Source organism: Sturnus vulgaris, chromosome 9, assembly GCF_052056855.1.
Source record: "Sturnus vulgaris isolate bStuVul1 chromosome 9, bStuVul1.hap1, whole genome shotgun sequence".
NCBI lineage: Eukaryota > Metazoa > Chordata > Aves > Passeriformes > Sturnidae > Sturnus > Sturnus vulgaris.
The window spans coordinates 30,000,265-30,025,591 of record NC_142251.1 but is presented as its reverse complement, the minus strand read 5'-3'; the positions used below and the strand labels follow the sequence as shown (position 1 = coordinate 30,025,591).

The 25,327-nt window shown below is 38.4% G+C and overlaps 1 protein-coding gene across 4 annotated transcripts in view; it reads left to right on the top strand.

The window, feature by feature from the left end:
• RALGPS2 (Ral GEF with PH domain and SH3 binding motif 2) overlaps positions 1–24,655 on the top strand; it is a 109,012-nt gene extending 84,357 nt beyond the window's left edge. For 2 of the 4 annotated variants that reach the window (XM_014874766.2, XM_088170332.1), the window contains exons 14-20: positions 6,829–6,883; positions 10,105–10,182; positions 11,737–11,842; positions 12,597–12,689; positions 19,812–19,917; positions 21,134–21,225; positions 23,014–24,655. In XM_014874766.2, the coding sequence (XP_014730252.2) occupies positions 6,829–6,883; positions 10,105–10,182; positions 11,737–11,842; positions 12,597–12,689; positions 19,812–19,917; positions 21,134–21,225; positions 23,014–23,043 (560 nt within the window). In that variant the 3' untranslated portion in view covers positions 23,044–24,655. The remainder of the gene's footprint in view (positions 1–6,828; positions 6,884–10,104; positions 10,183–11,736; positions 11,843–12,596; positions 12,690–19,811; positions 19,918–21,133; positions 21,226–23,013) is intronic. The other 2 variants (XM_088170333.1, XM_088170334.1) reach the window with 1 other exon arrangement.
• Positions 24,656–25,327: the final 672 nt, after the last annotated feature.

The following is a 25,327-nucleotide window of genomic DNA, read 5'->3' as shown; positions in this document are numbered from 1 at the left end:
TCCTAAAGCAGTAGCAATGCAGAAAGTTGAGACAGGTATGGGGTTTGCTCAAAAAAGGCCAATCTGTGATGTGACAGCCATGGTCAGAGACCTTTATCAGATTATTTTCTTAATTATTCTTCTTAATTTCTCCAGCAATTGGAGGCTGATTATGTACATTCAACTCATTCTGAAAACAACAAACAAAATCAAAAATATTAAAGATACAGCCTCTTTTATATTGATTTCTTGTGCTTGGGTCAAAATAGTTGTTGTTCCTGGTGCTGTGGGACAGTGTTCCATAGCTGATGGTCATGTGTGTGCTGGAATCTGGTTCTGTTGCCATCCTCCTTTATTATAAATAGGGGCTTGTTTTCTGGACAGACGATTTTAAAAGGTGAGAAATCTTTTTCCAGTAATGCCAGGGTTAGTCTAGTAAGAAGGAAGAAACACTTGTCCAGTCTTATATACAGTGTCAGATGGGAAATGTTCTCTTGAATTCAGGAATGTAACAAGAGGAAATAATATCTTGTAAGTTTTAGACATTTATAATGTAGATGGCTGCATTTGAGCTGGTTACAATTGGAGCTCTTTGTAATCACATAGAGAATTGAAATCCTCAAGCTTATGATTCATCTCATTCTTAGATGGGTGGCTAAAAAGAGGTTATATGGCTTGAGCCTTTACAACTTCACTTTATTTCTGTTGATTGCAGACACTTTTGAGAGACAACACATGAAAATACAGACAGATGAATAGTGCTGAAAATGTCTGTTTTGTGCAGACAGTCCAGAATATCTGCTTTCAGTAAATTGGGACAAATGCTTTTACTTGCAGTGGAAGTTCACTGAGAGCCACCACTCACTGCTATCAGCCAGACCTAAAGCTACAACGTGGTTTTGTTCTCGGAGGGCTGTGTTTGGATGAGGTCACTGTGTACACTCTGCCCTCCTGAGGTGTGAGCACTGCTCTTGGCTGGGTCCAAGGAACACCTGCACACTCGTACCACCTGTTCTCTTGCCTGTATTTGCCTCTTGTCACCTCCTCACCTGAAAGCAGGATAAATTAAGATGATTACACTCAGAAATAGCATGAAATTTCCTTTAATTTTTAAGATATTTTTCTAAAGAATACATGGTTCTCTATTAATTCCAAATTTTCTTACACTTTTAAGTATTTGTTGCTTAAATGTGCGTTTAAATATCTTTGCAGGAATGTTCAGGTTGTTACATTAATGATCTCAAGCTTTGGATTTCCACCATTTCTTACAATTTGGCTCTGCTACGTTACTGAATTTCTTAAGCTGAGTTTGTTTCCAATGGCAAATTGTTCAGATAATTCTGAAGAAAAGGGACAATGTAAAATAGGCCCCTCTTTTATGTATTGCTTCTGTGTGGCTTTTCTCCTTTTAGAGCATCTAACCTAGAGGATGCAAAGTCATTTTGCTAAGGAAGTTATTCTTTGAGAGTGCTGTCTCATGCATACCACTTAAAAACAGATGTCAAGGTATGAACACAGGAACACTATTGAAATTGAGATTGTAACTTCAGATGTTCAAAAATTCAAAGGAAACAATTATGGGTTATGTTTGTAGCAGTGTTGGATGCAAATTCTTTTTAAGCTTTTTTTTCCCCACTTATTTTTCCTAATCTACAATTATATGGATGAAAGCTCTGGAAAAATCTAATACTCTTGAACATTTGCCTTTGTTTGTGTGTTGCAATCACTGGAGAATAGCTTCAGCCTTCATTCTAATGCAGTTGGAGGAATTAATGCTGCAGAATCAAAGAAAGGTATTTTAAATCAACGTGAATTAATGTAAGAAAGTGCCTTTGTAAGAGCAGTACATTTCCAAACCTAAGCTGGTTTAGGTTTACATATTTTACATATGAGAATATCAGCATTTTGATGAATTCCTCTATTAAGTCACCACCTCGAAGTTATTGAATTCTACATGGGATTATATTTCTCTTTAAATAAATGAAGTATAGGTGTAGGTATACAGTGTGTGCATTTACTCTCAGGGGTCTTGGCAGCCTGTAGAGTAGAGAAGACCTTTACACAGCCAGTGTTTGTTTGATTCTTTAACCTGTACTGTGCTGTTAAGGTGTGAGTCATCTGATCAGATTTCAGGTAGGGTTTCAGGCAGAAGAAGTATGTTGAGTTTATTTATATATTTTCTTTATATGAGTATATGGGTGCCTATCTCTTGTGTTAAAACCCAGTTTTGTTATTGTGAACTGCTACATCTTTAGTGATAGGATAGATTTAAGAACTGTATAATATTAGAAGTTAAAAATGCATATGTGGTGCCTGGATTTGAGAGAAGATAGTCTTAGCACTCCAGTTCTTCCCCAGTCTTTCCTGGTACTGTTTGGTCCAAGGCTCATGCTCTGAATGTGTTGAAATTAATGTAGTTGTACAAACCCCCTGTTTCTGCCCCATCTTTATCCATTTGGTTATTTGCTTTTGCTGATTTTCACAGTGGAACTCAGTGATGGTATTAAAGGTTTCTATCAGTTCTCTGCCAGAGTTCCTACCATCTCTATTTGGTTAACTGGGGAGCCAGGGTTAAGCTGCTTAAACTTTACAATAGTTAAATGGTCATGAGCTATATATGAGGACTTGCAGTGTGGTTGTGAACTCACCAAAGCCCAACAGAGCTTTCAGGGCATGGAGCCCTTCTGTGTGGTGTTATCTGGGCTGTGCTGTGCTGCAGCTGTTGATGTTCAGGCCTCTTGACCAGTTTTGTTTTCACAGTAGAATTTCAAACTCTGTCAGGTTCGTCACCAGCTCTGGAAACACGGTGTAACCTGAGTCAGGAGAGTGTCGATGACAGATTTGGGAAGGGGAAAGAATTTTTAGTCTGAAAACTTTTTAAACTCTTTGGGGTTGGTTTGTTTATATTAACACCTGTTTAACTTTGGGGACTAACTTCTGGATAAAGAAAGCCTGTGTTAAGTGTTCAGTATCCCCAAACTTGGGGCAATGAGTGGGTGCTGTGACCAGGGGAGTGGATGTGGGATAGCATAAGCATTCCCTGTGCCATAACTGGGAACCCCATGCTGTTTGTGTGGCTGGAGCACAGACATCTCACAGATATTTGCAGATGTGAGCAGAAATTCACATCTGAGCAGAGCTGCAGGGCCAGGGCTCTGCAGACAATCCTGAGCCTTCTCAGATAATCACCAGCACAGTTAGCAAAAAAGCCATCTTGCCAAATGCTGTTACTCCTAAGATACGAAAAAACCTTCATAAAGATTTTATTTGATTTCAACCCCTGCACAAGAAATTTATTAGCAATGAAGAAAACAAGGAAGATAGTGCCTTGTGTTAAGTGGCTTCTTACATAAAGCCAAAATTTGCTTAGAACTAACTAACAGAAAAGGCTTATACTACCTGGGATTTGTTCTTAAGTTTAACCTGAAGAACTTGCTTGAGGTTGTTGGAAAAACTCAAATATTGAGTACATACTTGAGAAAAATTTAAGAAAAAAATTAAGAAGATGATTTTTAGAGTACTGAATGAATGAAATATTTCCAGTTGAGGTGACACTCAAATAGTGCACTTAATGCTTAAACAGAACTCAGCTAGACATCTAACTTTTATTAAGTTCAAAACAGTCCCTTTTACCTCTGTTTTGTTTTGGAAGGAGGGATATCACTTACTTCTTTTGCTTTTCAGGAAAGGGGTGTTTTTAATATCAGAACTTGTGTCTTGCAAATATCTCCTAGAGGGTTTTAGAATCTAAAGAATCCTCTTGGAGATGTTTTTATATGGATGTTAGAGGAATAGTCACACACTAAAATTCAACCTTTTCCAGGTTTTTGCTACAATTTTTACAACCCCTGTAGGCATCAATGTATATGTTAAATCAATTGCTATGATGTTTTGCCCAATTTTTTTTTTTTTTTTTTTTTTTTGCAAATTGATGTTCCTTTTAAGTGTAATTGGCAATTTCTGTATAGTTTTAACTTTTCAAGTGAAACTTTTGGTATACAAAGCCCCCAAGTTCCTATAGGTTTTCTCACTGTACTGATACTATACCAAGGATTGTCACTTTGTGACAGGTGACATTTTAGCTCTTGTTCTAGATGGCTTTTTTACAAAGCAACACTTGCTTTTAAATCTTTCTGTAGTGTACTTAGCACTGCAGTTGAATATAAGTTTTTTAGCTAAACTGATACAGTTACCATCAAAATGTCATTTCAGGTAGAATTTTAATGTATCAGCCTACTTTAAATGCAAACAATAACTTAATAATACTGTCTTATTAGGGGATTTTAATTGTGTGGATTTTTCACATGGGCCTAAATTAAGTAGAGCTCTAGTCATATTAGATCTGCACTTACTGATAATATAAAGCTAAATCTAATAGTAGTAAGATAATAAATAAGATTCTAAGAATCCCTGATACTTTCAGTGCTGGCTGGATGACTTGACAGAAGTTGCTGCATCATTTTGCAGGACAGATTGGTCCAAGTAATCACAAGGAAAACTTCAATTATATGTAAGGAAAGCTATTTCCATGTTGGGTTGCAGTCTGCCATCCTAATTGTCATTCCAAAAAAGGATTTCAGCCCCTTAAGGTCTTACTGTAAAAGATTTTACCACAAATAGCTGGGAGGTCTTACCCAAAATGCCTGCTTAAAGTTGTCTAAACTGTTGCATCTGATTCTGTCTCCTCATCCCCAAACCATGCTACTTATTAATTTGAAGAGACTTCATGTATTGCCTTAGAGAGAATGCAGCTGTGGTTTCATTAGCACTGAGCTTTTCACTGTGATGTGGGTTGTAGAATTTGCTGAAAGTACTGAGTGACAGTTGTTTCTTCCAGGAAATGATAAGGACTCCACCTGGATAGGTTACTCCACTTGTTATTCCTTTTTTTTCCTGAGGTAGTTCATTATTTACCTGGTAGTCTTTCTGTATAGAAGTGCTTGGTGTAATGTGAAGTTCAACCCACACATTATATTTTCCACGTTGCAGATCAGGTGTAAACTGTGCTGAGCAGAACTTCTGATTATTTTTATAGTCACCTCTTTGCTCACCTGCTCTGTGGCACCTGAGTGTTTGCTGATAGATCCAGTCTCAGAGGGTCACTTGAAGTGCAAGCCCTTACTCAGCTGTAGTGACTGGGTCTCTTTGGTCCCTTGTCCCCACAGTTCCAGAGGAGGTGTAAGTCACAGCAGGAGTAACTGTGTTCTCTTTGTGGGCAGAGCTACCTGCTGCTGGATGCCTAAGGACCAATGATCTGCAAATGGAAGTCCTAAAAACTTAAAGGCTCTTCTAGAAAGTAGTGCCAGTTACCTGATGAATATTTTACCTCCCTGCTTGCAGCCCTTTATGCCTCCACTGGAACATCACTTCTATACTGCACAAAAGGCTTTTACTGTAGTGGTGGTATGAACCAGATTAGGACTTTCCTTTAGGAAAAATTTAGAATTAGCTGAGACCAAATTATCTAGTATCCCATAGAGATCGTGTTAATATGTGAATGTTGAGCTAATGTTTGCAAAAGAGGCATCTCAGTTGAATTGGCTGGCAGATAAAGGCATGTATTTTCTCTTTATTTTTGCACAGAGGGAACTTCAGCCCATGCTGAGATTTTCATGGCTCTTGGCTGGAATTGCCCCTGCTGTGTGTAAATCTTTATTGCCTCCATCTTTACTCTGTGTTTACTCAGTGAATATCCAGACCTACTTTGTACACATTATTTTTCAGAGCACCACTTTTCCCTGCTGAATTTCTGTGTAAAATTACAGGGAACTGGTTCCTGTTTTCAGCTGCTGTTTCTCTGAGGGGACTCTTAAATAAGGAGTATTGATTCAGATTTTTTGTTTGTTTGTTTGTTTTCTGGTTTGTTTCAGAGTAATTGTGAATAAATTCTTCTCTTTATATATGGGTGTTCAGGCAGCAGAACAAACAAGAGCAAGCAGAGCAAGTTAGTGTGCCAAAAGATGGCTTCAAGCATTGACTGACACTGAATTGCACCAATATTTAGGCTTTGGGATTATCTGGAGCCAAAAATGTTGGTGTGAAGTGGTGAACAAGGATAAAGTTCATGTGGGCAGCTGGGCTGGTCTGAAAGGTGGAGAGCAGCAAGGCAACAGCTTGGAATTGTGGATAGAGGCTACTGACTTCTGTTAACAGCATCTCTACTGATAATTATTTACTGATCTTTAACATTACAGATAATACCCACCTTGTATCTATATTTAAATACTCATTTTACAGACTGATGTGTTCACTGGAATTGTAAAGTTACTGTCTTATTTATGGGACTGCCATGAGTGGATGCGTCAGACTTTTGGAGTTTGAGATTTTCCTCTATTTTAAGTGTTGAAAATAAAGTGTTTTTGGATTAGTTTACAAAGCACAGAAGGAAATAATACTGTTGTGATCTGATCAAGTAAGTGGGAGATACCTTAAAAAAAATCATGTATTGGAGATTCAGCAATGAATTTGCACTTCTGTGTCATGACTGTGTGTGACTTGATAAGATCATTTAAATAAGTGACCTGTTTTTCTAAATGCAGGCAAATCTGTGTTTAGGATGTTCTTTATCTTTTGAAAATGTGGTTCCCATTTACTAGTGCTTCTTTTCTTCAACTTCTTGATGTGGAACGAGACCCTGTCCCTTCAATCTCCATCTCAGTTTATGTGAAATTCCTGAAGCAAATCACAAAGTGTTTTCTTTGTAGTATTTTGCTAAAGTATTTTTGGGCATTTCATCTTAAATAATCTGAAATTCAGAATCTCAGGTATTCTGATTTGGTCAGATGCAGTTGACAGAGATGGTTTGTAGATGAAGAAATAATGTACCATTTTGTTGTTATATTTCTCCAGGTAGCAGTGATGGTTCTGAACTCAGTGAAGAGACTTCCTGGCCAGCATTTGAAAGGTGAGAAAAACTTGTGTTTCTCTCTTCACATTGTTACTTAGAGTCTCTCACTTGGTCCTGAAAAATGATGCTTTTTTTTACTGCACTAGAGATCTTCTGTATGTAAGAACACTAAAAAGCTGTAGTAAGTTCACTGGATCTGCTAAAGCAGCACAGAAACACCTTCTGCTCACTAATGATTAATAGGGCTTTTATCTATTTGGGTGCTTACTCTGTGCACACATCCTTTAAGGAGCTGAGGCAGAGAACCATTAGACCCCAAAGGTTTTACATATGTGGATGTCACATGTGTTGTTTGTGTCTGTCTGACTTTCATTTTCATTTGCCCTGAGACACTTCATAGTCCCTTTGCTCCCTTGTCATTGACATTGTCACCTCTTTTGTCTCTCTCATGCTCTTTTCCCTTCACTGTTACATGGGAAGACACAACAATGCCCCTTGCTAATGTCTGACTTTGTGGTCCAGGATTAACAAGTTGTTCCTTATCCAGCACCTGCGAGTGTTCAGGTGGCACTGACCACTTCAGCCCATTCTCATGTTGTATTTGTGAATGTGGAAAAAGACAAACAGCTGTAAAGTTAACAGTTTAACTCAGAAAAAGGTGAAATATTCACCTTCCCACAGCTGAGTAAGATGCACAGTATTGCTTGCTTCTATAACCCAATTTCAGGTGATCCAACAGCTTCAGAGTTGCCATGGATGACTTTTGCTACCATGCTTTTTTCATTTTTGTAGGAATTTTTGTCAAAAAACGTTGTCTTTTTAGTTGGAAACTGTTACCACAAACATATTCTGATTGAACTCATCAAAGCAGTTAATTTTGTGTTAATTTTGGAAAAGGTCTTTGAAAATCTCTCTGTGCCAAAGGTGAACTCCTGGATGCTTCATGCCCTAAATATGAACACATACATGAGGAAAGGCCCTTAACAATTTCATTAGGTAACATTCCACATGAGCAGAGAGCACAAGTGGGGTCAGAAAGGCAATGACTTAACTTGCAGGCTGCATCACAAAGCACATACAACATTCAAAAGGTTTTCTTTCTTTTCCTTCCCTGCTGCCTTATGGAATTGTGTACTGTTATCAAGTTGTTTCTCAAAGATAAAAAGTCATTAAGTTAGAAAAAACGGTGAGCTAGGTGTTTTTACCCAGAGCACCATAAGAAACGAAAATTTAGGTTTAAACTTATGATAACACTCTTGAGAATTCTTGTGTGGACTTCTGAGACAAAGCAGGGGCTTTCCATCCCTGTGCAGCCCCAGGCTCCCCCAGTTAAAAGCTTTGCTCCATGTCAAACAGAAGATTCCTCCTCCAAATTCCACTTCCCTCTCTCCTGAGAGAGCTTCTGGGAATCCTGTTGGAAGTTGCCTGTTGTTTCAGGGTGAGTTCTGTTGCCTGCTTCCAGGGAGAGGGGTAGAATTCCTTACAGACACTCCCAACACCATGTGTGAAATTCCTAGAGATCTGTGGCACCCTGAGTCTGTTCCTTGGTTCATAAGATAATAAGGCATGTTTTAAAATTTAATAGGTAATACACTGAGGTGCAAGTGTCAGAATTTAAGGTAACTAGAGAGGGGTCTTTCTCTCTGGTTTTGGTCTGTAAAGTGAAGCACAGTGTTTTCCATTTATAAAGATATTTAAATGAAGGAGAGGCATTAGTTGCCTGGAATTATCAAGTCTAGCAAAACTGGCATACATCCAGTGTTAATGACTATTTTCTATGCAGTGCAAGTAAGAATTCAGTACTTATCTGTAATTTGGGAACATCGTTGGGTTGGAAGGCTTAAATCTGCATCATATGCCTTAAGAGGAAGAAAACAATTCCTCCACACACAGATTCCCCAAGTAAAAGAAGGAAATGTAAAATATATTCTTGTTTTTCCTGGCTTTTCTGCTTGTAGCTGGGGAATGCAGAAGGGATGAGAACTAGAGCCACTGATGTTTTTAAGTGCAGCAGAATCTTAGTTTGAAACTTGAGAAAGTTTTCTGCACTGGGGTGTACCTTCAGGCCAATCAAAATTACTGGAAGGACTAAAATTCCAAGTCCTTATATATCCTGTTAAGGGCAGTGTATTGAGTGACACTTCAGTCTCACTGGTTGTCATCCTGAGAATCTCTGAATAGATTTCCCTGAAGGAAATAGCAGGATTCCAAGAGTGGTAGACTCCTTGTTATGCAAAAAAAAAAACAAAAAACCACAAGCTTAAAGGTAAGAAGAAAACGTACTGGATTTGCATGCCAAAAATATGGATACAAAATTAAACAGCTTATATTGCTTTTTTTCTTTATTGTTTTATATGCCTATATCTTGAGTGTGTTCTAAAAAATAATGCATAAGTTCAAAGATACCTGTTATGTTGAGAAGCAAATGATGACAAATTGTGGAACAGGTTACTTGATGGTGATTCATTAATATCTTTTTCATAATAAGGCTTGTACTTAACTGCCTGCTCCCACAGAATTGCTGAGCTTCAGTCTTTAAACAGAATACAAGCAACTAGAAAAATGGGTAAAAAAATAGGATATGAGGACAAGGTGCCTCAACAAATGCTTATGTTGACTTAAATGGAATTCAGTTGATTAAGGGGATCTGATTCAGAAAAACAAGGTTCAGTGTAGCAAAGCAGTGTTCAAAAGGCACAATTCCTGAATAGGCATCACAGTATGGATCAGGTAAATGATTTTAAAATGTGGAGCTTACAGGTGAATAGCATAGCATAGATGAAACTGGAAAATTGAAATATTGCTGAGCTGATTTCAATGTTACTTAGCTCAACAGGATTTTAAACAGTGTCAGGTGTATTTTGCAGTTCCTTTCAGCCCAACAGCTTGTGTGTTTTCATACTTGCAGAAGATGAAACTGCTTTTGCAGTAACATCTAAAGTCAGATTTCAAAATAAGTTTTATCAATATGATTCCTTTACATTTATTTAGTCTAAGGTAAATGCAAACTTTGCTCTAAAAATGTGTTATTCTTCAGTGCCAGTAAAACACTTCAGTATTGTGAGTTCTGACAAACGAGAACATCTGCTGAAATGAAAAACAATACTATTGATTTCTGCATGCATTTTTCTAAATAAAATTATTCGCTTTTTCTTACATGGAAGAAGTGGCTTTGTTATATATGCACACAAAAAACGTTCTGTGCTGTTTTAGCAGTCGTGCTGTTTGTGTGAATGAAAGTATATGTAATACATACAATTTATAATGGAATCCAACAGGAACAGGTTGTACCATTCTCTCGGTCCGGGGACAAGAGTGTCACGAAATGGCCATCGAGGCCACATGAAGGCCAGCAGGTACAATCCCACTGCACACAGAGGTGTCAAACCTTCCCTCTGCTGTTGGTGATTTGGTTTGGTTTAATAATTAAGTGGGTGTTTTCTGATGTTACCTTTCTAACTTACGTGTCAAAATAAAGGTAGAGACCTTTTTCTTCAGACTTAAAACTTTTCCCTTCAATGACTTACTCTATATCAGCATAAGGACTGTGCATTCCAGTCTGCAAATCCAAATTCTGAAGCACTGGATCTTTCTATCAAGGCTTAAAGATGTTTTACCAGGGTACATTTTGAACTGCCTGTCACTGTGGAGCAGTGCTGGTAGTTCTCATGGGGAAACAAAGCTGTTTCTGATGCTAATGGATGGCATTCCAGATGTTTGCTTTGCTGGCAGTTCTGTAATGAATTTCTTTGCTCCTCTTCCCTGAAATCAGAGAGATGCCTAAAATGAATGACACATTCAAATTGCCCCCAATTTAATATACATAATATTTGCAAACTGACAGAGTAATGTAACTGATTATTCAGTTATATAATATATGTCCTCATGGATACAGATTCGGTTTCCAGCTGTGTCACTGGAGTTGAGAAAGAAATTGCCATTAATTGTGAAACCTCTGTCATGTTAAGAAGCAAGCATTGTCTCACAGAATTAAACCCATGTTCACATCTGTCAGTGTCCAAACTCGTCTCCATGTCATCATTCTCAGTAGGTGCTGCAGTGAAAGTGTTTGCCATGTTTCCAGTTTACTTTGGACAGAGGATGGATGAAACAGCAAATCCTGGCAAATGATTTTCGGATGCTGTTCAATCTCTTGGCTTTTCTAGAAAGCTGCTGGGTTCAGCACTTCAGTTACATGCTCTGATTGACATTTACCAAAATGATTCATGTTGTAACTTTTCTCTGATTGGAAATGTTTTTGAAGCCAGTCAAGCTTTGTAATTTGAATCAAGCTCAGTTTTCTTTGCTCAGTGCTGTACCTGGCCTTTGTTTCAGCCCGTTGCTCTCTGATTGTTCATAGGGCAAATGCTCAGTAGAGCACCAGTTGCATTAAAACACCTTAAAGCTGTGGTTTGGGTTTCTACTCTTTATTGCTGCTCCTGCCCACTCTCCTTGCTTTCAGATATTATAAGGATTGTGCATGTTTGAGCTGTGCTTTGTTTTTGATGTGCTAATGGTTCTGGTGTTTCTAACCAAAAAGTAGTCAAATCTTTCCTGCGAGGGCCGAAGGAGAGGTTTAACATGTACAGCAACTGTACCAAGGTACTTCAGATGTTTGCTTTTTAAAATTAATTGTTCTTGTCTTTCAGTCGTGTTTTGAGTTTTAATTTTATAATTAAGGATTACCTGCTTGGCTAATTAATTTTTCTGATCACTTTTGCTTGCGAGTGTTAATTCCACAACAGCAGTTCCTTGTAACAGCCAAAGTCTTTTTCCACAATGAAGTCAAATAAATAAAAAGTTGACATTTTCAAACTACAATAAAGGTATTTGCATTAGTTTTTGGTAATCATTCGAAAATTACTTTAGGAAAATTTTTTTTCACACAACTCTTCACATGCTCCTTTCAGCTCCCTAGAATCTGAAGATTTGGCTGTTCATTTGTACCCAGGAGCAGTTACTATTCAAGGTGTTCTCAGGAGGAAGACTTTGTTGAAAGAAGGCAAAAAACCCACAGTAAGATTCTTTGTTTTAATAAATTAATTTTCTCACCTTCTTCCTTTGCCCAGTTATAAATACAGTAAAATGGCCATTGGGCAACTAGTTCAAGTGTCTGAGATCTCCTCTGTCTTGCTGATTAAGATTTAGGGTCACTGACAGAGTTTTGATTCTTCTGTTTGGTGCATATGTTCTGTTTGTAAGGCTATACACATAATCTGGGAAGCAGAAGAGAATGCTGCATGAAATTTTCTACAATTACTGATTTGAAATTGAGAGAATCTTATTTTGTCTTCCTTAACAGTAGGGAAGTCCCAGCAATCTATCAATAGATGATAACCCTTAGCATTTACCTTGCAAATACTTGATGATAAATTCTAAATCAAAATGCGTATTCAGGACAATGGGGGATACCTTATGGCAGCACCTAAGATGAAAAAGGAAAGGGACAGATGTACTCTGACTCCACAAAGTGTTCTGTAGGGATTGCAGGAAGTGTAGAGCAAGATGCAGAACATTTTTCTCAGAGTAGAGAGGAAAGGCACATGTTCTTTCTGCTTTCTGGAGTTTTCATGCATTCATAGGCCTGCATGAATAACCAACAGCAGCTTTGGACACATGACTGATGCTTGGCTGGACAGTCAGTGCTCTCGTGTTCTTGCAGGATGGTGCCTCCTCTTTCACAGCTCAGTGTTATGAAGCATTTCACTTATCCATTGCACTTTTTGGTTTGTTTTTTTGTTTGTTTGGGTTTTGTTTTTTTTCTCTCCAGGTAGCATCTTGGACCAAATACTGGGTAGCACTGTGTGGAACCCAACTCTTCTACTACGCTGCAAAATCCCTGAAGGCTACAGAGAGAAAACATGTATGTAAACCAGGCATGTTCCAGTATCACCTGCCAAAACGAAAATGGGATTTCCTGATGTAAACACTGAGAGTAATTCAGGCCTTGCCTGATTTCTAGTCAGCACTAGCCTGTCTCCCAGTCAGTCAGTCACCTCATATGGATATACCCCAGGGAAATATCATTTACATTTATATGCTACACCAAAAACATCTGCTTTGCATCTGCCGTGTGTCTCTGACTTTGCTGGTCTTTTAGGAAAGAAACTGTGTCATGGGTCTGTCCATTTTTGAAGGCAGAAGTTCTGTCTTTGGATGGTTTGAGTCTTGCAGCAGTTTGTCATGCTATTGAGGAGTCACAAGATAAAACAAATAAACATGTGCTAATTTCATCTATATGGTAAAATTAGACCATTTGATTTTTCTGTATAGTCCTGTAATCCATTAACTGCAGTGGAGTACCAAAAACTTCATCTGCTCAGCAGAGAGCTGTGATGTCAGATGATGCTGGGGTTCCTTTTATTTTCTGCAACTTGATCTGAAAGAAGCTAAAACTGCTTTGCTTATGTGGGGAAGGAGCAAGAGAATTTTCTGTACCCTTCTCACAGATGTTAAGATGTGCATTGTTCCTGTTTGATGTCCCTGGTTAAGTATAATGATTCTCTTAAGAAACTGGGTAACATTTTAGATACTTGAATCTGAGTTCGTTCACTACTGAGAATCTTTACTTGGTTGCCTTGGCAGGTATTTCAGGTTAATTTGTGACAGCAGTCACTGTAGAGCGTTTGCTTTGCATAGAGCTTATGGAATTTTGCAAACTGACTTGTGCTTTGGGAATCCTTGTAAAGGAGACTTTCTCCTTGGTACAAAATAATGTTTTCTTATCCTAACGTTTTTATGTGCAGAGGGTAGAGATTTTGAAGCTTAACATTTCTGGTTCACAGGCTTCTAGATACTTGGAGTTGCTGTGTGGAAAGTTTGTGTATAAAGTTCTCTTAATCTAAGAGATTATTTCCCACTTTTATTAGAAGTTCATTAGGAAACTCTATTCTAATACTCAAAGTAGCTAATAAAAGCTAATTACTTTCAGAACTATTTATGTGGTTTCTTGGCCATCCACCCCTACTAGCTTTGCTGAGGTAAGATTGAAACTGATCCTACTTAATTTGTCTAGCCCAGGCTAAAGGTTCATTAGCCAATCCTTCTGACTTCTGGGTTTCTTGGGAGAAGTGTGTGTGTTTGGATGCATTTGTTTCTGGCTTCAGTGAAAACTTTAGGGAAGGATTCCACCTCATTAAAAGGAAAGAGCAGACTTGTAAGCTATTAGGAGTAGAAATGCAAAATATTAAAAAAAAAAGAAGGAACCAGGAGTGAACTTGTCCTGGCATTATGTCACTCACAGCTAGTCGCCTGTTTTTTCTGGAAATATTGAGAAATGGAAAAGAAATTTTTGTGGTAATGTCAGACTTTGTGTTCCTGTTCCTGCTGTGATTCCTTCCTTTGGCTTTGTGCCAAAGTTGCATTTTGCTTTCTTTAGAAATAGAATATGTATTTTTAAGTCTCCCTGGTTCACTGTTGTTTACAAAATTATGGAGGACTTTATCAGACTTTATTCATTCAGAAGCTTTTTTACCCTTCTGTATTAGCATTTTAAAACAATCTAAATAGTATACAGATTTAGAGAACACGAAAAAATTGCTTAGCAAGGAATTGTATTGATTGGAAATTAAGTACATTGAATTCACATTGTTTACACATTTCCTTCAGAATAACAATTTCAATAATTGAAATAGTCTTACCTTTTTTTTTTTTTTTTTTTTTTGCAAAAGTAAATGAAGGAAACAGGTAAACAGTCTGGTACCTGATCCTTCTGAGTCTCTGTTCCTACAAAAGCCTTTACTTTGCCTGGAAATGCAGTCACATCCATTTAGAATGTTCTTCCAGAGATTCTTTTCTAAACTTCTTGAATTGACTTCTGATATTCCCCAAGTCAGTGATATGTTGTGACACCTACAAAATCTAAACTGCTCATGAATGGAGGCTTAAGAAGCCAAAATCTGTCTCACATGCTTGTGTTTCTTTGTCCAAGGCTGTTCCAGCAAGGAAGTTTGCAGAGAGAGGTGAGGAGGTGTTGAAGTCCAGGGTGCTTGCAGGATTTCCCATTAGGAGCCTGCCAGCCCCATGACTTGCAGATCCTGAGAGGAGTTTGAGCAAGGCAATCACCAGGGAAAGGAGGAAGAGGAGTGGTAGTTAAAAGCAATAACTGCTGGAGAACATTCATTTCTTTTTAGTAGTTGCTCTATGAAGTTGGGCTGAACTGTCCAGCACAACCTTAGATTTGGCTGTCCACAGCTCATGTCTTGCTTTCAGCTTTTTAGGGCAGCAAACAGTCTGTGTTCTGTTTGGGGATGCCAGGCCTATCATGGAGCTCAGTCTCTGATTTGGTTTCCCAGGTGCAGTCGAGGTTAAATATTTTAATAACTATTTACTACAGTTTGGGTTGTCTTTTATTTAAACAAATAGTTTTCAGTGAGCAGTCACAGTGAACCTCTGCTTCAGAGGTTGTTATAACAGAGTATGACCTTTATGTTGAAATTAGGGTGGGAAACCTTGTAACTGCTGTTGAGGTTGAGGGATTGGTTGAGGGTTTCCAGTTTATTAAACAGGTCAGTAGCAGGTGGTCAGTAACTTGTTCAGCTGCTCTGCCTGTGTTGTACTTTAAGGCTGGCTATTGATGGCTTAGCTTTCCATCCCCATTGCACTGCAGAGTTACTGTATAGAGCTTCAGCTTTGGTTCTGGAGTCTGTGGAGATGTCTTGTCAAGGGTCATGCTTCAGTTCATGTTTGGTTGCATTTTCAGGAAAAGTTAATCAGGAGAGAATGAACTGCACATGGTCAATCTTCCCTAGATAGCTGGAGCATGAGTAAATGCTCCAAATACTGTGCAGTGATATTCCCAAGAGGCTCACTCTGCAAAATCCAAGATCCAAGGCTAGATTTAGGCTTTGGTTTTTTTTACTTCCCAGATAAAAAGGATGATCCATCTACTTTGAAGCAGGTTTCTTTTTCAGAGATTGATACATCGGAGATTTACCTCAGAAAAATATTCCAAGCATCTTCTGGAGCCATTTAAACATCTGTCTTTTCTGCTTCCTTTCTCAAGCCCTCTGTGACATGGAAAGGAGCGCTGGCAACAAAAGTCAGTCTGCTATATAAAGTTTCCTGGCTGGAGCTCTCCTGGTAAATGTGTCTTGATTACAGGCATGCTTTTGACCATTCTGCTGCTGCAATTGCTCCAGGCAGCTTGGAATGCACTGACACTCAGAGCTCTTCCAGGCTTATAATAGCCAGCCTCTTTGGAAAATTACCTCATAAAAATCCCAGAGTAATTTCAGCAAAAGGAGCGAGAAATCTCCTCCCTTTTAGGCACAGACAAGCCAGCTCTTCTGCCTGTGGTCAAAGGCCAAGCAGTGCATCCAGTATTGTGTGCTGCATCTCCTAAGAGTAACAGCATAAAATTGGCATTGACTTTAGTGAACAGGTTTCAGTTATTACTACAGTAATGGAGAATTGTCTATAAATGAGCATGTGAACTTGATAGCCCAGAGATGTAGTACAGCACCATCTGAGAGGAATGTGTGGACAATGGTTTTGTCTAGTATGCTGAAATGGAACTCACAGAGAAGCCTCTGTGAAAAACTATAGCACTTGTGCACATTTAGAAAAGGACAACAGTAAGAATAGCCACTTGAGCTTAGACTTAAAATAAGCACCCTGAAAAATGTGAATACACCTGTAAAATAACTGTTTATAGTGATTGGTCTGAAAGCCTTGCCAATTTCTGTGACAACATCGCATGCATGAGAGATTTTTACATGTTTGTAGGTACTTGGAAACAACAGAGACTTTTTATGCTTCATGCTTGAGCACAAACTCTGATTAGTTCTAAGCCTTCCATTGCATGCTGTGATCAAAATTAGATTTATTTGCAGTCTAGAAAACTTGGTACTCGTGGCTCAGGCACTTTCACTGAAACACCTTGGTGAAGAATGCTGCCATTCTGGTAAGGATGTTTGGCCACTGAGAAAATTATTTGAATATTAGAATAATTTGAATATTAGAAAGTTGTAGAATCTCAACAGGAGATGTGGAAGAGGAGATTTATAGGTATCAAAATGTTGGAGTGAAAAGTCTGTTCACAGATTAATTCAGAGTTTTTGATTCAAAGATTTACTTATAGAAGCCTTTGAGCTCAGAAAAACAACAACAAAGCAGCAAAAATCAATTATGTGAACCTAGTTCCAGAGCTGTGCAGTTTTCCATGTATATAATAAGAGTCATTCCAGTGGCCTATATTACAAAAAGCAAATAGGAACCAGGAACATTAAATTACAATGACGCTTTCATTCCCTTCATGTTAACAAAGCCGACTTGCTGTTAGCAAGGCTCTGTGCATCAGCAGAGAGTGAGCTGCCCTGGGGGACTGGGTACATATGGAACACAAATCCAGCTGAGCACAGGAAAGCTGACATGTGTTTCAAGCAATGATGGATTGATGCTGGCAGGAAACACCTTCCTTGTGTGGAGCTTTCCATTTTATGGAGAAGCACCATGATTAACTGGTGCTTTTGAGTGAAAAGGCAAGAAGCTCTAGCAGTTTGGATTTCATGGCAGTGTCACATATTGGATACCTGTTGGGATATACAGCTAAGATAGGAAAGCCCAATGTGTTGTTTCCATGAAACTCTAGAAATAAGTGTTGTTCAAGAGGTATATTTTGATCTGTAATCCATTAAAACTGCTTTGTGACTCAAATTTTCATCTCTTTGAAAAGGGTCTATTAATACTTTGATAGGAAGTTTGCATTTTGCAAGTCCCTTTTAAGTGTTAAGTTGTGTCATCATACTTTTTGAGGCAGTGTTGTCAGTGAGTATAACAAATCCTTTATATGTACTTCCTTTTTTTTAAAGAACTCAGGAGCTATATCCTTAACTTTATTCCCTTTCCTTGTCTTTATGACTTATTTTCAGATAAAATGTCTTAATTTTCAATACAGGCTGACATTACTTACTGCCTCCTCAAAGAAATTTCAGTTTCTGTTTGAAAAGAAGTTACAGCCCTCATTGTAATGAAATCTTACTGATAGAGCTTTATAATTTACCTCCTCCTCTTATGAGGCTTTACATCTCTCCACCTCTGTGAGTTACTTAACTTTGGTGTGTGTATACAAAGAGCCTGGACTCAAACTATTTTGAACTTGGTTTAAATGCTTTTTCTTTCAACTGCTGGTTTAACACTTGTTCATTCCAAGTTCTAATGGATTTTAAATTAGCATTTAAAATGTAACCAGTTGTGCAAGTCCCCAGGCAGATAAGCTTACCTGGACAGTGGCTTCAAACTGACAGAAGACAGGGCTGGATGGGATATTAGGGAGGAATTCCTCCCTGTGGGAGTGGTAAAGCCCTGGCTCAGGTTGCCCAGAGAAGCTGTGGCTGCCCCAGCCCTGGAAGTGTTCCAGGCCAGATTGGATGGGGCTTGGAGCAACCTGATCTAATGGAAGATGTTCCTGCCTGTGGCAGAAGGGTTGAATGAGATGATCTTTAATGTCCCTTCCAACCCAAAATATTCTGTTATTTTGTGATGATTCTGTGACCTTCTAGGTCTTCAATTAATCTGTGGCATAGATTAGAATAACTGACTTGCAGTGAAATTTTATTTATAAAGCAACTGGTATTCCCATGCACAGCACATTCTTATAAACTCTTACTTTACTCATGATACCTTCAAATTTATTACCAGTAACTCTTTCCTTGGCTGAACCAGAGTTCCAGGACTGTAATACTAAAGCAATAGTTCTTAAATGAAACAAAAGTAACTTGATGCTTAATGTTGTACATCTGCCTTGTGGCATTATGTAATGGGTTGACATGCCACATTAGCATGAAGAATAAAGGTATTTTAGAACTGTAGATCAATTTTAATTACTTCAAGCCACAACAATCTCAGTGATGTTTTATTGTTTCTAATAATGCAATTAAAGAGAGATCAAAATTGCTGTGTTAATAAAGAGGTTGGAATATGGATTCCCAAGATAGGAGGAAGATGCATCTGATGAGGATGAGCATGTGCCAGAATTAGACTTTCTGGGCAGAGAAGTGAGGTAAAGCACTGCAGAGGGTGAGTGCAGGGGTTGTTGGAAGAGTCTCTGTTGGGAAGAGAAGTCCTGGCAGCTGAAGACATGAGAGCAGCTGGATGAATCAGGAGTTGGGGTGTGGATGGGAGTGCCTGAGCAGGCAAGGGGAAGTGAATTGGCTGGGTCTACTAAAAGATAAAAAAGAACGCTTGGGAGAAAGGAAGCTTATGTTTTGGAAATAAGTCAGATTGAATGGGTGAGTAGAGCCTGGAACTGAGAGAAGCATGAGAAGAAGAAAATAATACTGTGATCAGGGGAATGAAAAACAGTGGGGTGAAGGAGCTGTCAGGAGAGGGACTGGTGTAGCAAAGACAAGTGTTTGTGCTTAGGTCTAAGTTACTTGTCAGTCCATGAATAACACCTGAAACAGGAAAACACCATCATTTTGAATATCTTATTGATAAATGAGCTTGACTGCCCATTTCTGGGCACTTGTTTATTGAATTTACATCTTCACTTGATCCATTTATTTCATCAGGTCATCATATTTAATTACACAGTTGTGTTATCTTGTCCCCAAGACTCATGTTATTTGTCATTAGAGTGTACATAATAATTGCTGCATGCTAACTGTGAATAGCACAGGCAAGTTCAATTCTTCCATTTGAGAACAGTGGAGGGAATAGTTTTAATACACTTTTGAACTATACTGTACATTCAAATGTGCACTAATGTGGTGAGGAATGCTGATGGAATCATGTGGTGTGGATTAGATGTCTAATAAGCTTTTGCAGATTGTGATATTCCTTTTAATTTGTTTTGAATGGCATTAATTGTCTTAAGTTCTGTTTTCTCTAATTTCATACAGCCTTTGTCTTAATCTTGTCAAGTGCTCTGCTTCATTTGAAGTTACCCAGTCTTTAACACTGTCCCTGAGAGGAGCTGCCCTGCTGGGTACTTGTTCTGTGCAGATCTCTTGTTTTAATTCCATTTTCATCTCTGTGTTGTCAGTTCAAATCCACGCCGAGTAAGAGCGTCTCGGTGGTGGGCTGGATGGTGATGATGGCAGATGACCCTGAGCATCCAGATCTCTTCCTGCTGACTGATTCTGAGAAGGGTAAGCAGTGCACTGATTCCCAGAACAAACATTTTCTTTGCTGAGGTCATTCTTCAGCAACTGAATGAGCAAGTGACAAGTGACATCCTTCCAGTTCCAGCTGCTGTCCAACACGTCCTCTTTGCCTTCAGAAAGGTATGGGAACAGTAACCCATGGAGAATCCTTAGTGTCTTCATTGAGTTGTAAGAGTTCTCCAAACTCTTAACAACCCCAGATGTGCTTTTAATTGGAAGCATTCATCTGTATTCTTTTAAACTGTATTTAGAACACTTTGAGGTATTTTCACTTGTGAAAATGTACATAACAATAAAAAAGAAAGATTCAGCTAACACTAGGTGCTTAAGCAGTCCCTTCTCTCCAAATGAAAACCAAACCCAAACCATCTGTTCAAATGCAGTGCCATTGCCAGGAAAAACCCTTCAGAGATTCTGACTGTTATGTGGAGAAGCCTGTGGATGTCCATTACTCTCAACACAGTCCCTGCTTTCAGCTAAAACACTGAAGAAAATGTTACCTTTTCATAGCACTTCAAATTGTTCAGAAAGAACATTATTGGAAGTTCTGATAAAGGTGCTTAAAATTATTTATTGTTTTGTCTGCTTCAAGTCTTAATAGGTTTTATTTCCAAACACCTCTCCTAACACCACTGATATGAGGTATAAATTGTGAGTGCTTGTCAGCTTAAACTCTGCCACAGCAATCTGAAATATTTTTGTAACATTTGACCTTCCTGAACCCTGAACAAACACTATGTAACTCCAGCCACTGAAAATACTAGTGTGAAATACATCAATACATTTAGGAGTGATTTTCAGATATTTTCAAATAATCAAAAATCTTTTCAAAAATCTTTCCAGGGTGCATTTCAGTGTTATCCTGCACTTCATTTAAAAAAATCACGATACTACAAACAAATTGCAGTAATGCCAATGAACAAAACCACTTTTGTCTTGAGGGATGTTTTGTTCTTTCCTAGTTGACCCAGGCATTTGTTGAAATCTTGAATGTTTGAAAGGAACAGAGGCAAGCTGAAACTTCTCTTCAATAGGTCAAGCAATTGCAGCTATTCTAGACAAAGTGTAGTTATATGAACCATCTGCTAGTAAATCTTCTCATAATATTTCAATGTAGAGGTGCTTGAATATTGGTAGGATTTAAGTGTTTAAAAAGCAGCGCTGTTTATGTTTCTTCATAAGTTTTTTTTCTGTTTCTTAGGAAATTCGTATAAATTTCAAGCTGGAAACAGAATGAATGCCATGCTCTGGTTTAAACACCTGAGTGCTGCCTGCCAAAGCAACAGACAACAGGTGAGAGCAAGACCATGGAAAGGAAGGAGCTTTAAAAGCTCCAACCTGATGGATCTTCGAGCTGACCAAGCTGTCACTGAGGGCTTTGTGTGTTCCCCCTGCAGCCACTCCACTGTTTCACATGATTGATTTGCCTTGGCTTTTCTGTTTGGCCCTTTGCAAACAGGTCCTCAGAGCTCCTGGGGTAATGCAGAAAGATTTGGGGCTACCTTGAGACTAATTTAAAGCAATTGCAGAAATACAAGGAATGCTCTAAAATATCTGTCTGAGTGCCAGTATTTTTGTCTTGCCCATCTGAAAAAGGCAATTGCACAATCATATAAAAAGCTGTAAACTACAGCATTCAATATCAATTCCAAATAACTCTCCTAAAGTGCCTTTTTTTCAGGTCATGGACATACAAAATACATACACAGCAGAAAATATGTATTCCTAAAATATATAGAAAGTAGTCTAGCCCTTGGTACCTTTTCCAGTCTCTGAAAGCAAAAGTAGCATTTTCCATGAATCAAAAAGGAAGACAAGACTGCTCCAGCCCCTATTAAATGCTGTTCTCATATAAATTCTTACTGACCTTTTTCATCAGCAAAATCCTTTTTAAGTTATTTTATCTCCCTGAACTCTTTCTTCTCTTTACACGTTTGTTTATGGAGTTCCCAGAGCAGAAATCGTACTGAATTTCAAGGGGAAACAAAAAGGCTTTTCCAGATCCTTCTGTGCTTTCTTGTTCAATTCTGCCTCAGAGGGATCTTAAGAAGTTAGGAGGGTTGCAGAAGCTCATCTGAAGGTATTTGAGACAGTGCAAAGGAGATAAATTGTGTTCATGGCTGGAGAAATTGGGGATAGTAGCTAATAGTGGCAAAGAGTTTGCAAGTAAGTGGTGATAAACTTCTCTGGAGACAGACCTGGTTCAGGAAGGGTTGGCAATACTGTTTATAGTTAACAGTGTAACTGCCTTAGAAAAATTGGATGATTAAGTCTGTTTTCAATGGAATATGAACACCTAGTCTGTTTAATAGTAATAGCTGAATAATAGTAAGAACTATTTTAATAGATACTATTTGTGATTTTAATGGTGCAGCTTTAGCCCAGTTGAGCGTTCTCACTTCTACACGTAAATGGTAAATGCAAAGCAAGAAATGCTTGATTCATGCTGACCAAACTGACTGTTTATTGGCAGTTGTCAGGAATTTGGTGGCTCTTTAATGACTCGACTAAATAAGAGATGTTGCTGTCAGAGAGATTCCTGATGGAGAGAAAATGGGGATATAAACCAATGTATTGCAAATATTAGCTTTAGTCTTCATGAAAGGGAGTGAAATCTGCAACAGCCATTCAGGTTTGCTGTGGGAAAAGCCCAAACAAGTGTTTATGCATCATTTTTTTAAATTAGTCTTAAGAAGTGTAAGGGGCCGACATCAATCACTCATCTGTGTGCCAAGAATTTTCTAGCTGGGACTCAGGTGAGAGGGTTCTCCTTGTCTAGCAGAGCTGAGCTTTATCATGTTAAGGTTGTTTCACTGACAGCTCAAATCTTAAATGTCATCAAAATTAGGAAGCTCTATGGCCATATAAGAAAACTATAAACCTCATAGCAGTTTGATATTTTTATTATACCTGGGATTTCTACAGCTCTAAGTGTACTGCTGAATGATAGTTGCAGTCCTCCTCCCTTTTTTGAAGACAGAATGATGTGCATTTCAGCAAGGTGTCTAGTCTGTGAAATAGTTGAACGCAAGTGCTACTACCTGAAGTAAATTCTTCTATCATTTATGTTTTTGTTTTCAGGTTCCTGCCAACTTGATGACCTTTGAATAGCAGGCAAATTCAAAATAATAAAAAAAGGACAATTTGAACCACCTCATAATTGAGAACAAGGTCCTGATGAAAAATGTGCCAGCTGTATTCTGTGCCAGAACAGAACCTATCGACTCAATCTCTGAACTCTGGAGCCCTGAACAAAACCACTAATGGGTGGGGAGTGGAGTCCCCCAAATTAAAAATGGAGTTGCAACATGAATTGCCATGGACCATGCTTCATTATGTTCTCAGAACTGACCTGTGGAAACCACTGCCTTAAAGAGTGAAAGGAAAAACAACATGAAACACCAAATAGCGTGTGTGAAACTTCTGGCGGTGCTGTGCTTGAGTTAAATAGATTGTAGCTAGTTTTGAGTTTCTTTAAACTTTATACTAATTTTGAAAATAACTCACCTTTTTAGGCATTCTTAAGAAAACAGGTAAACTGGTATTTAAGAGTTGTATCAAAAGCTGTGTATGAACCAGGTAAAAGGTACTACATGTTCTGGAGATGTTGTTTAGGCTATACCAGGAGTCCTGGAGGGGAGCTTGTCCCAGGCACATGTAGCCTGCAGTGTTATTTCTCTCAGACCTATAAGAAATGTAAGACAACTGCAAGTTCAGAGGAGCACTGAGCTTGCAAACCTTGGTCCTGCATGGGAGCCAGACTCCGACAGCAGCACAGAGGCTGAGCCAAAAATGGGTTTGGTACATTTTGACCTAATTCCTGGTTAAAAACACGTGTTTTGGGCAGCTGGGGAGGGGTGTGTGTACCAGACATAACTGAAAGCACTGTTGGGTCAGAACTGAGTGGTTTTGTCCCGTTTGTTTCTCTGCCTGTGACTCTCCTACACAGAAAGGCTGAATGACAAAACACCAACACCCGGGTACAGCTCACTGAGATGTTTGACTTTGGGTATCTGCTAATTATCAGCTAGGGACCACTTGTTAGTGTGTGGTGTTTCATAATATCACTTCAGATGGACATTTTAAAAAGATAGAGGCACAATTTCAAGCTTTCATGTTCTCATTGGGCAATAATTGATTTTAGTATCTGTCTTGGTCAAAGTAGTTGACGTTGTGTGGTGTTGATAACATGGCCTAAAGCAGACCTTACATACAGAAGCTCTTTTGATCTTCAGGCAATTAACTAATTTATTAGAAGGTAGGATAATCTAAGGAGAGAAAAGGTGTGAGGCCATCAAAATTCCATCCTTGACAGGAATCATTCTTGGTCACTGAAATTACTCACAGAGAAAACCATAATGGTTGTAAAAAGGGAGCTGTGCTTTGTATGTGCGTTTGATGCTGAAGACTTTGATTCTTGCTTTATTGGGGTTTCCTTGACATCACCTTGTTTCCTGGATGATTTTCATTTCCTGGATGGTCTTTCTTTAATCTTCAAAAATATGATCTTTGTAAAGCAAGGAAACATTGTCCAAAATATGACTCTGATATTGGAACTTTGAAGTCTGTGAAAAAGTAGTAACTGTTCCATTGACATTGTGGTTTAGTGACCATAAATATGCTTGCAGATTCCACCATGAATTCTCTGTTTTAAACAGATACAAGCTACCTATCAGTCTGTTGCAGAATTCTCTGACGATCAAATAAAGGTTTCTACTAAGTAGTTGTTATTTTGAAAATGTATACTTTGTTTATTGCATCTGAGTAGAAGCCTATAAATTCACATTTGAGGGTTGTCTTTTTTTCCAGAGTCAAATTAATCGTGCAATGGAAATTATTAATTTTTGATTTCTGGCTGACAAAAAGAAGGATAATCCAGTCTAACAGTAAACAAAACAAAACACAAAAACCTCAACCACTTGGTGATGTAAAGGGTATTAGGGTGGTTTATGTTTCCAAGAATTGTTCTGAATTGGCTCTTGGTAGAAAGAAAAACAGTGGAATGATGCTTCTGTTGAAATTACACCACAAGGACTATGAGAATTTGCAGTTCTTTTGTTGCTGTTTTGTGTATAGGGAATGAATAGTCTGTTCTGAAGTAATGAATTTTGGGAAGAGTTGCTTGTGCTGAATCCCTCTGCAATTCACACATCTCCCAAGTTTACCCACGTTGGGTGTATAGTAAAGACAACATCCTCACAGCCAGCAGTGTTACTTAGTAGACTTTGCACAAGTTGAGTTTGGTCTTTTTCTGTTTTAAAACTTTCTTAACGTTTGTTTCTTCTCAATGACTAAGTGTTTGTTTAGGGTTTTTTAACAATTTGTGCCCTTTTTTTAAGCATTGTGGATAATAGCCTGTGGATTTTGAATTTTTAAATAAGCTATTCTAGATTCA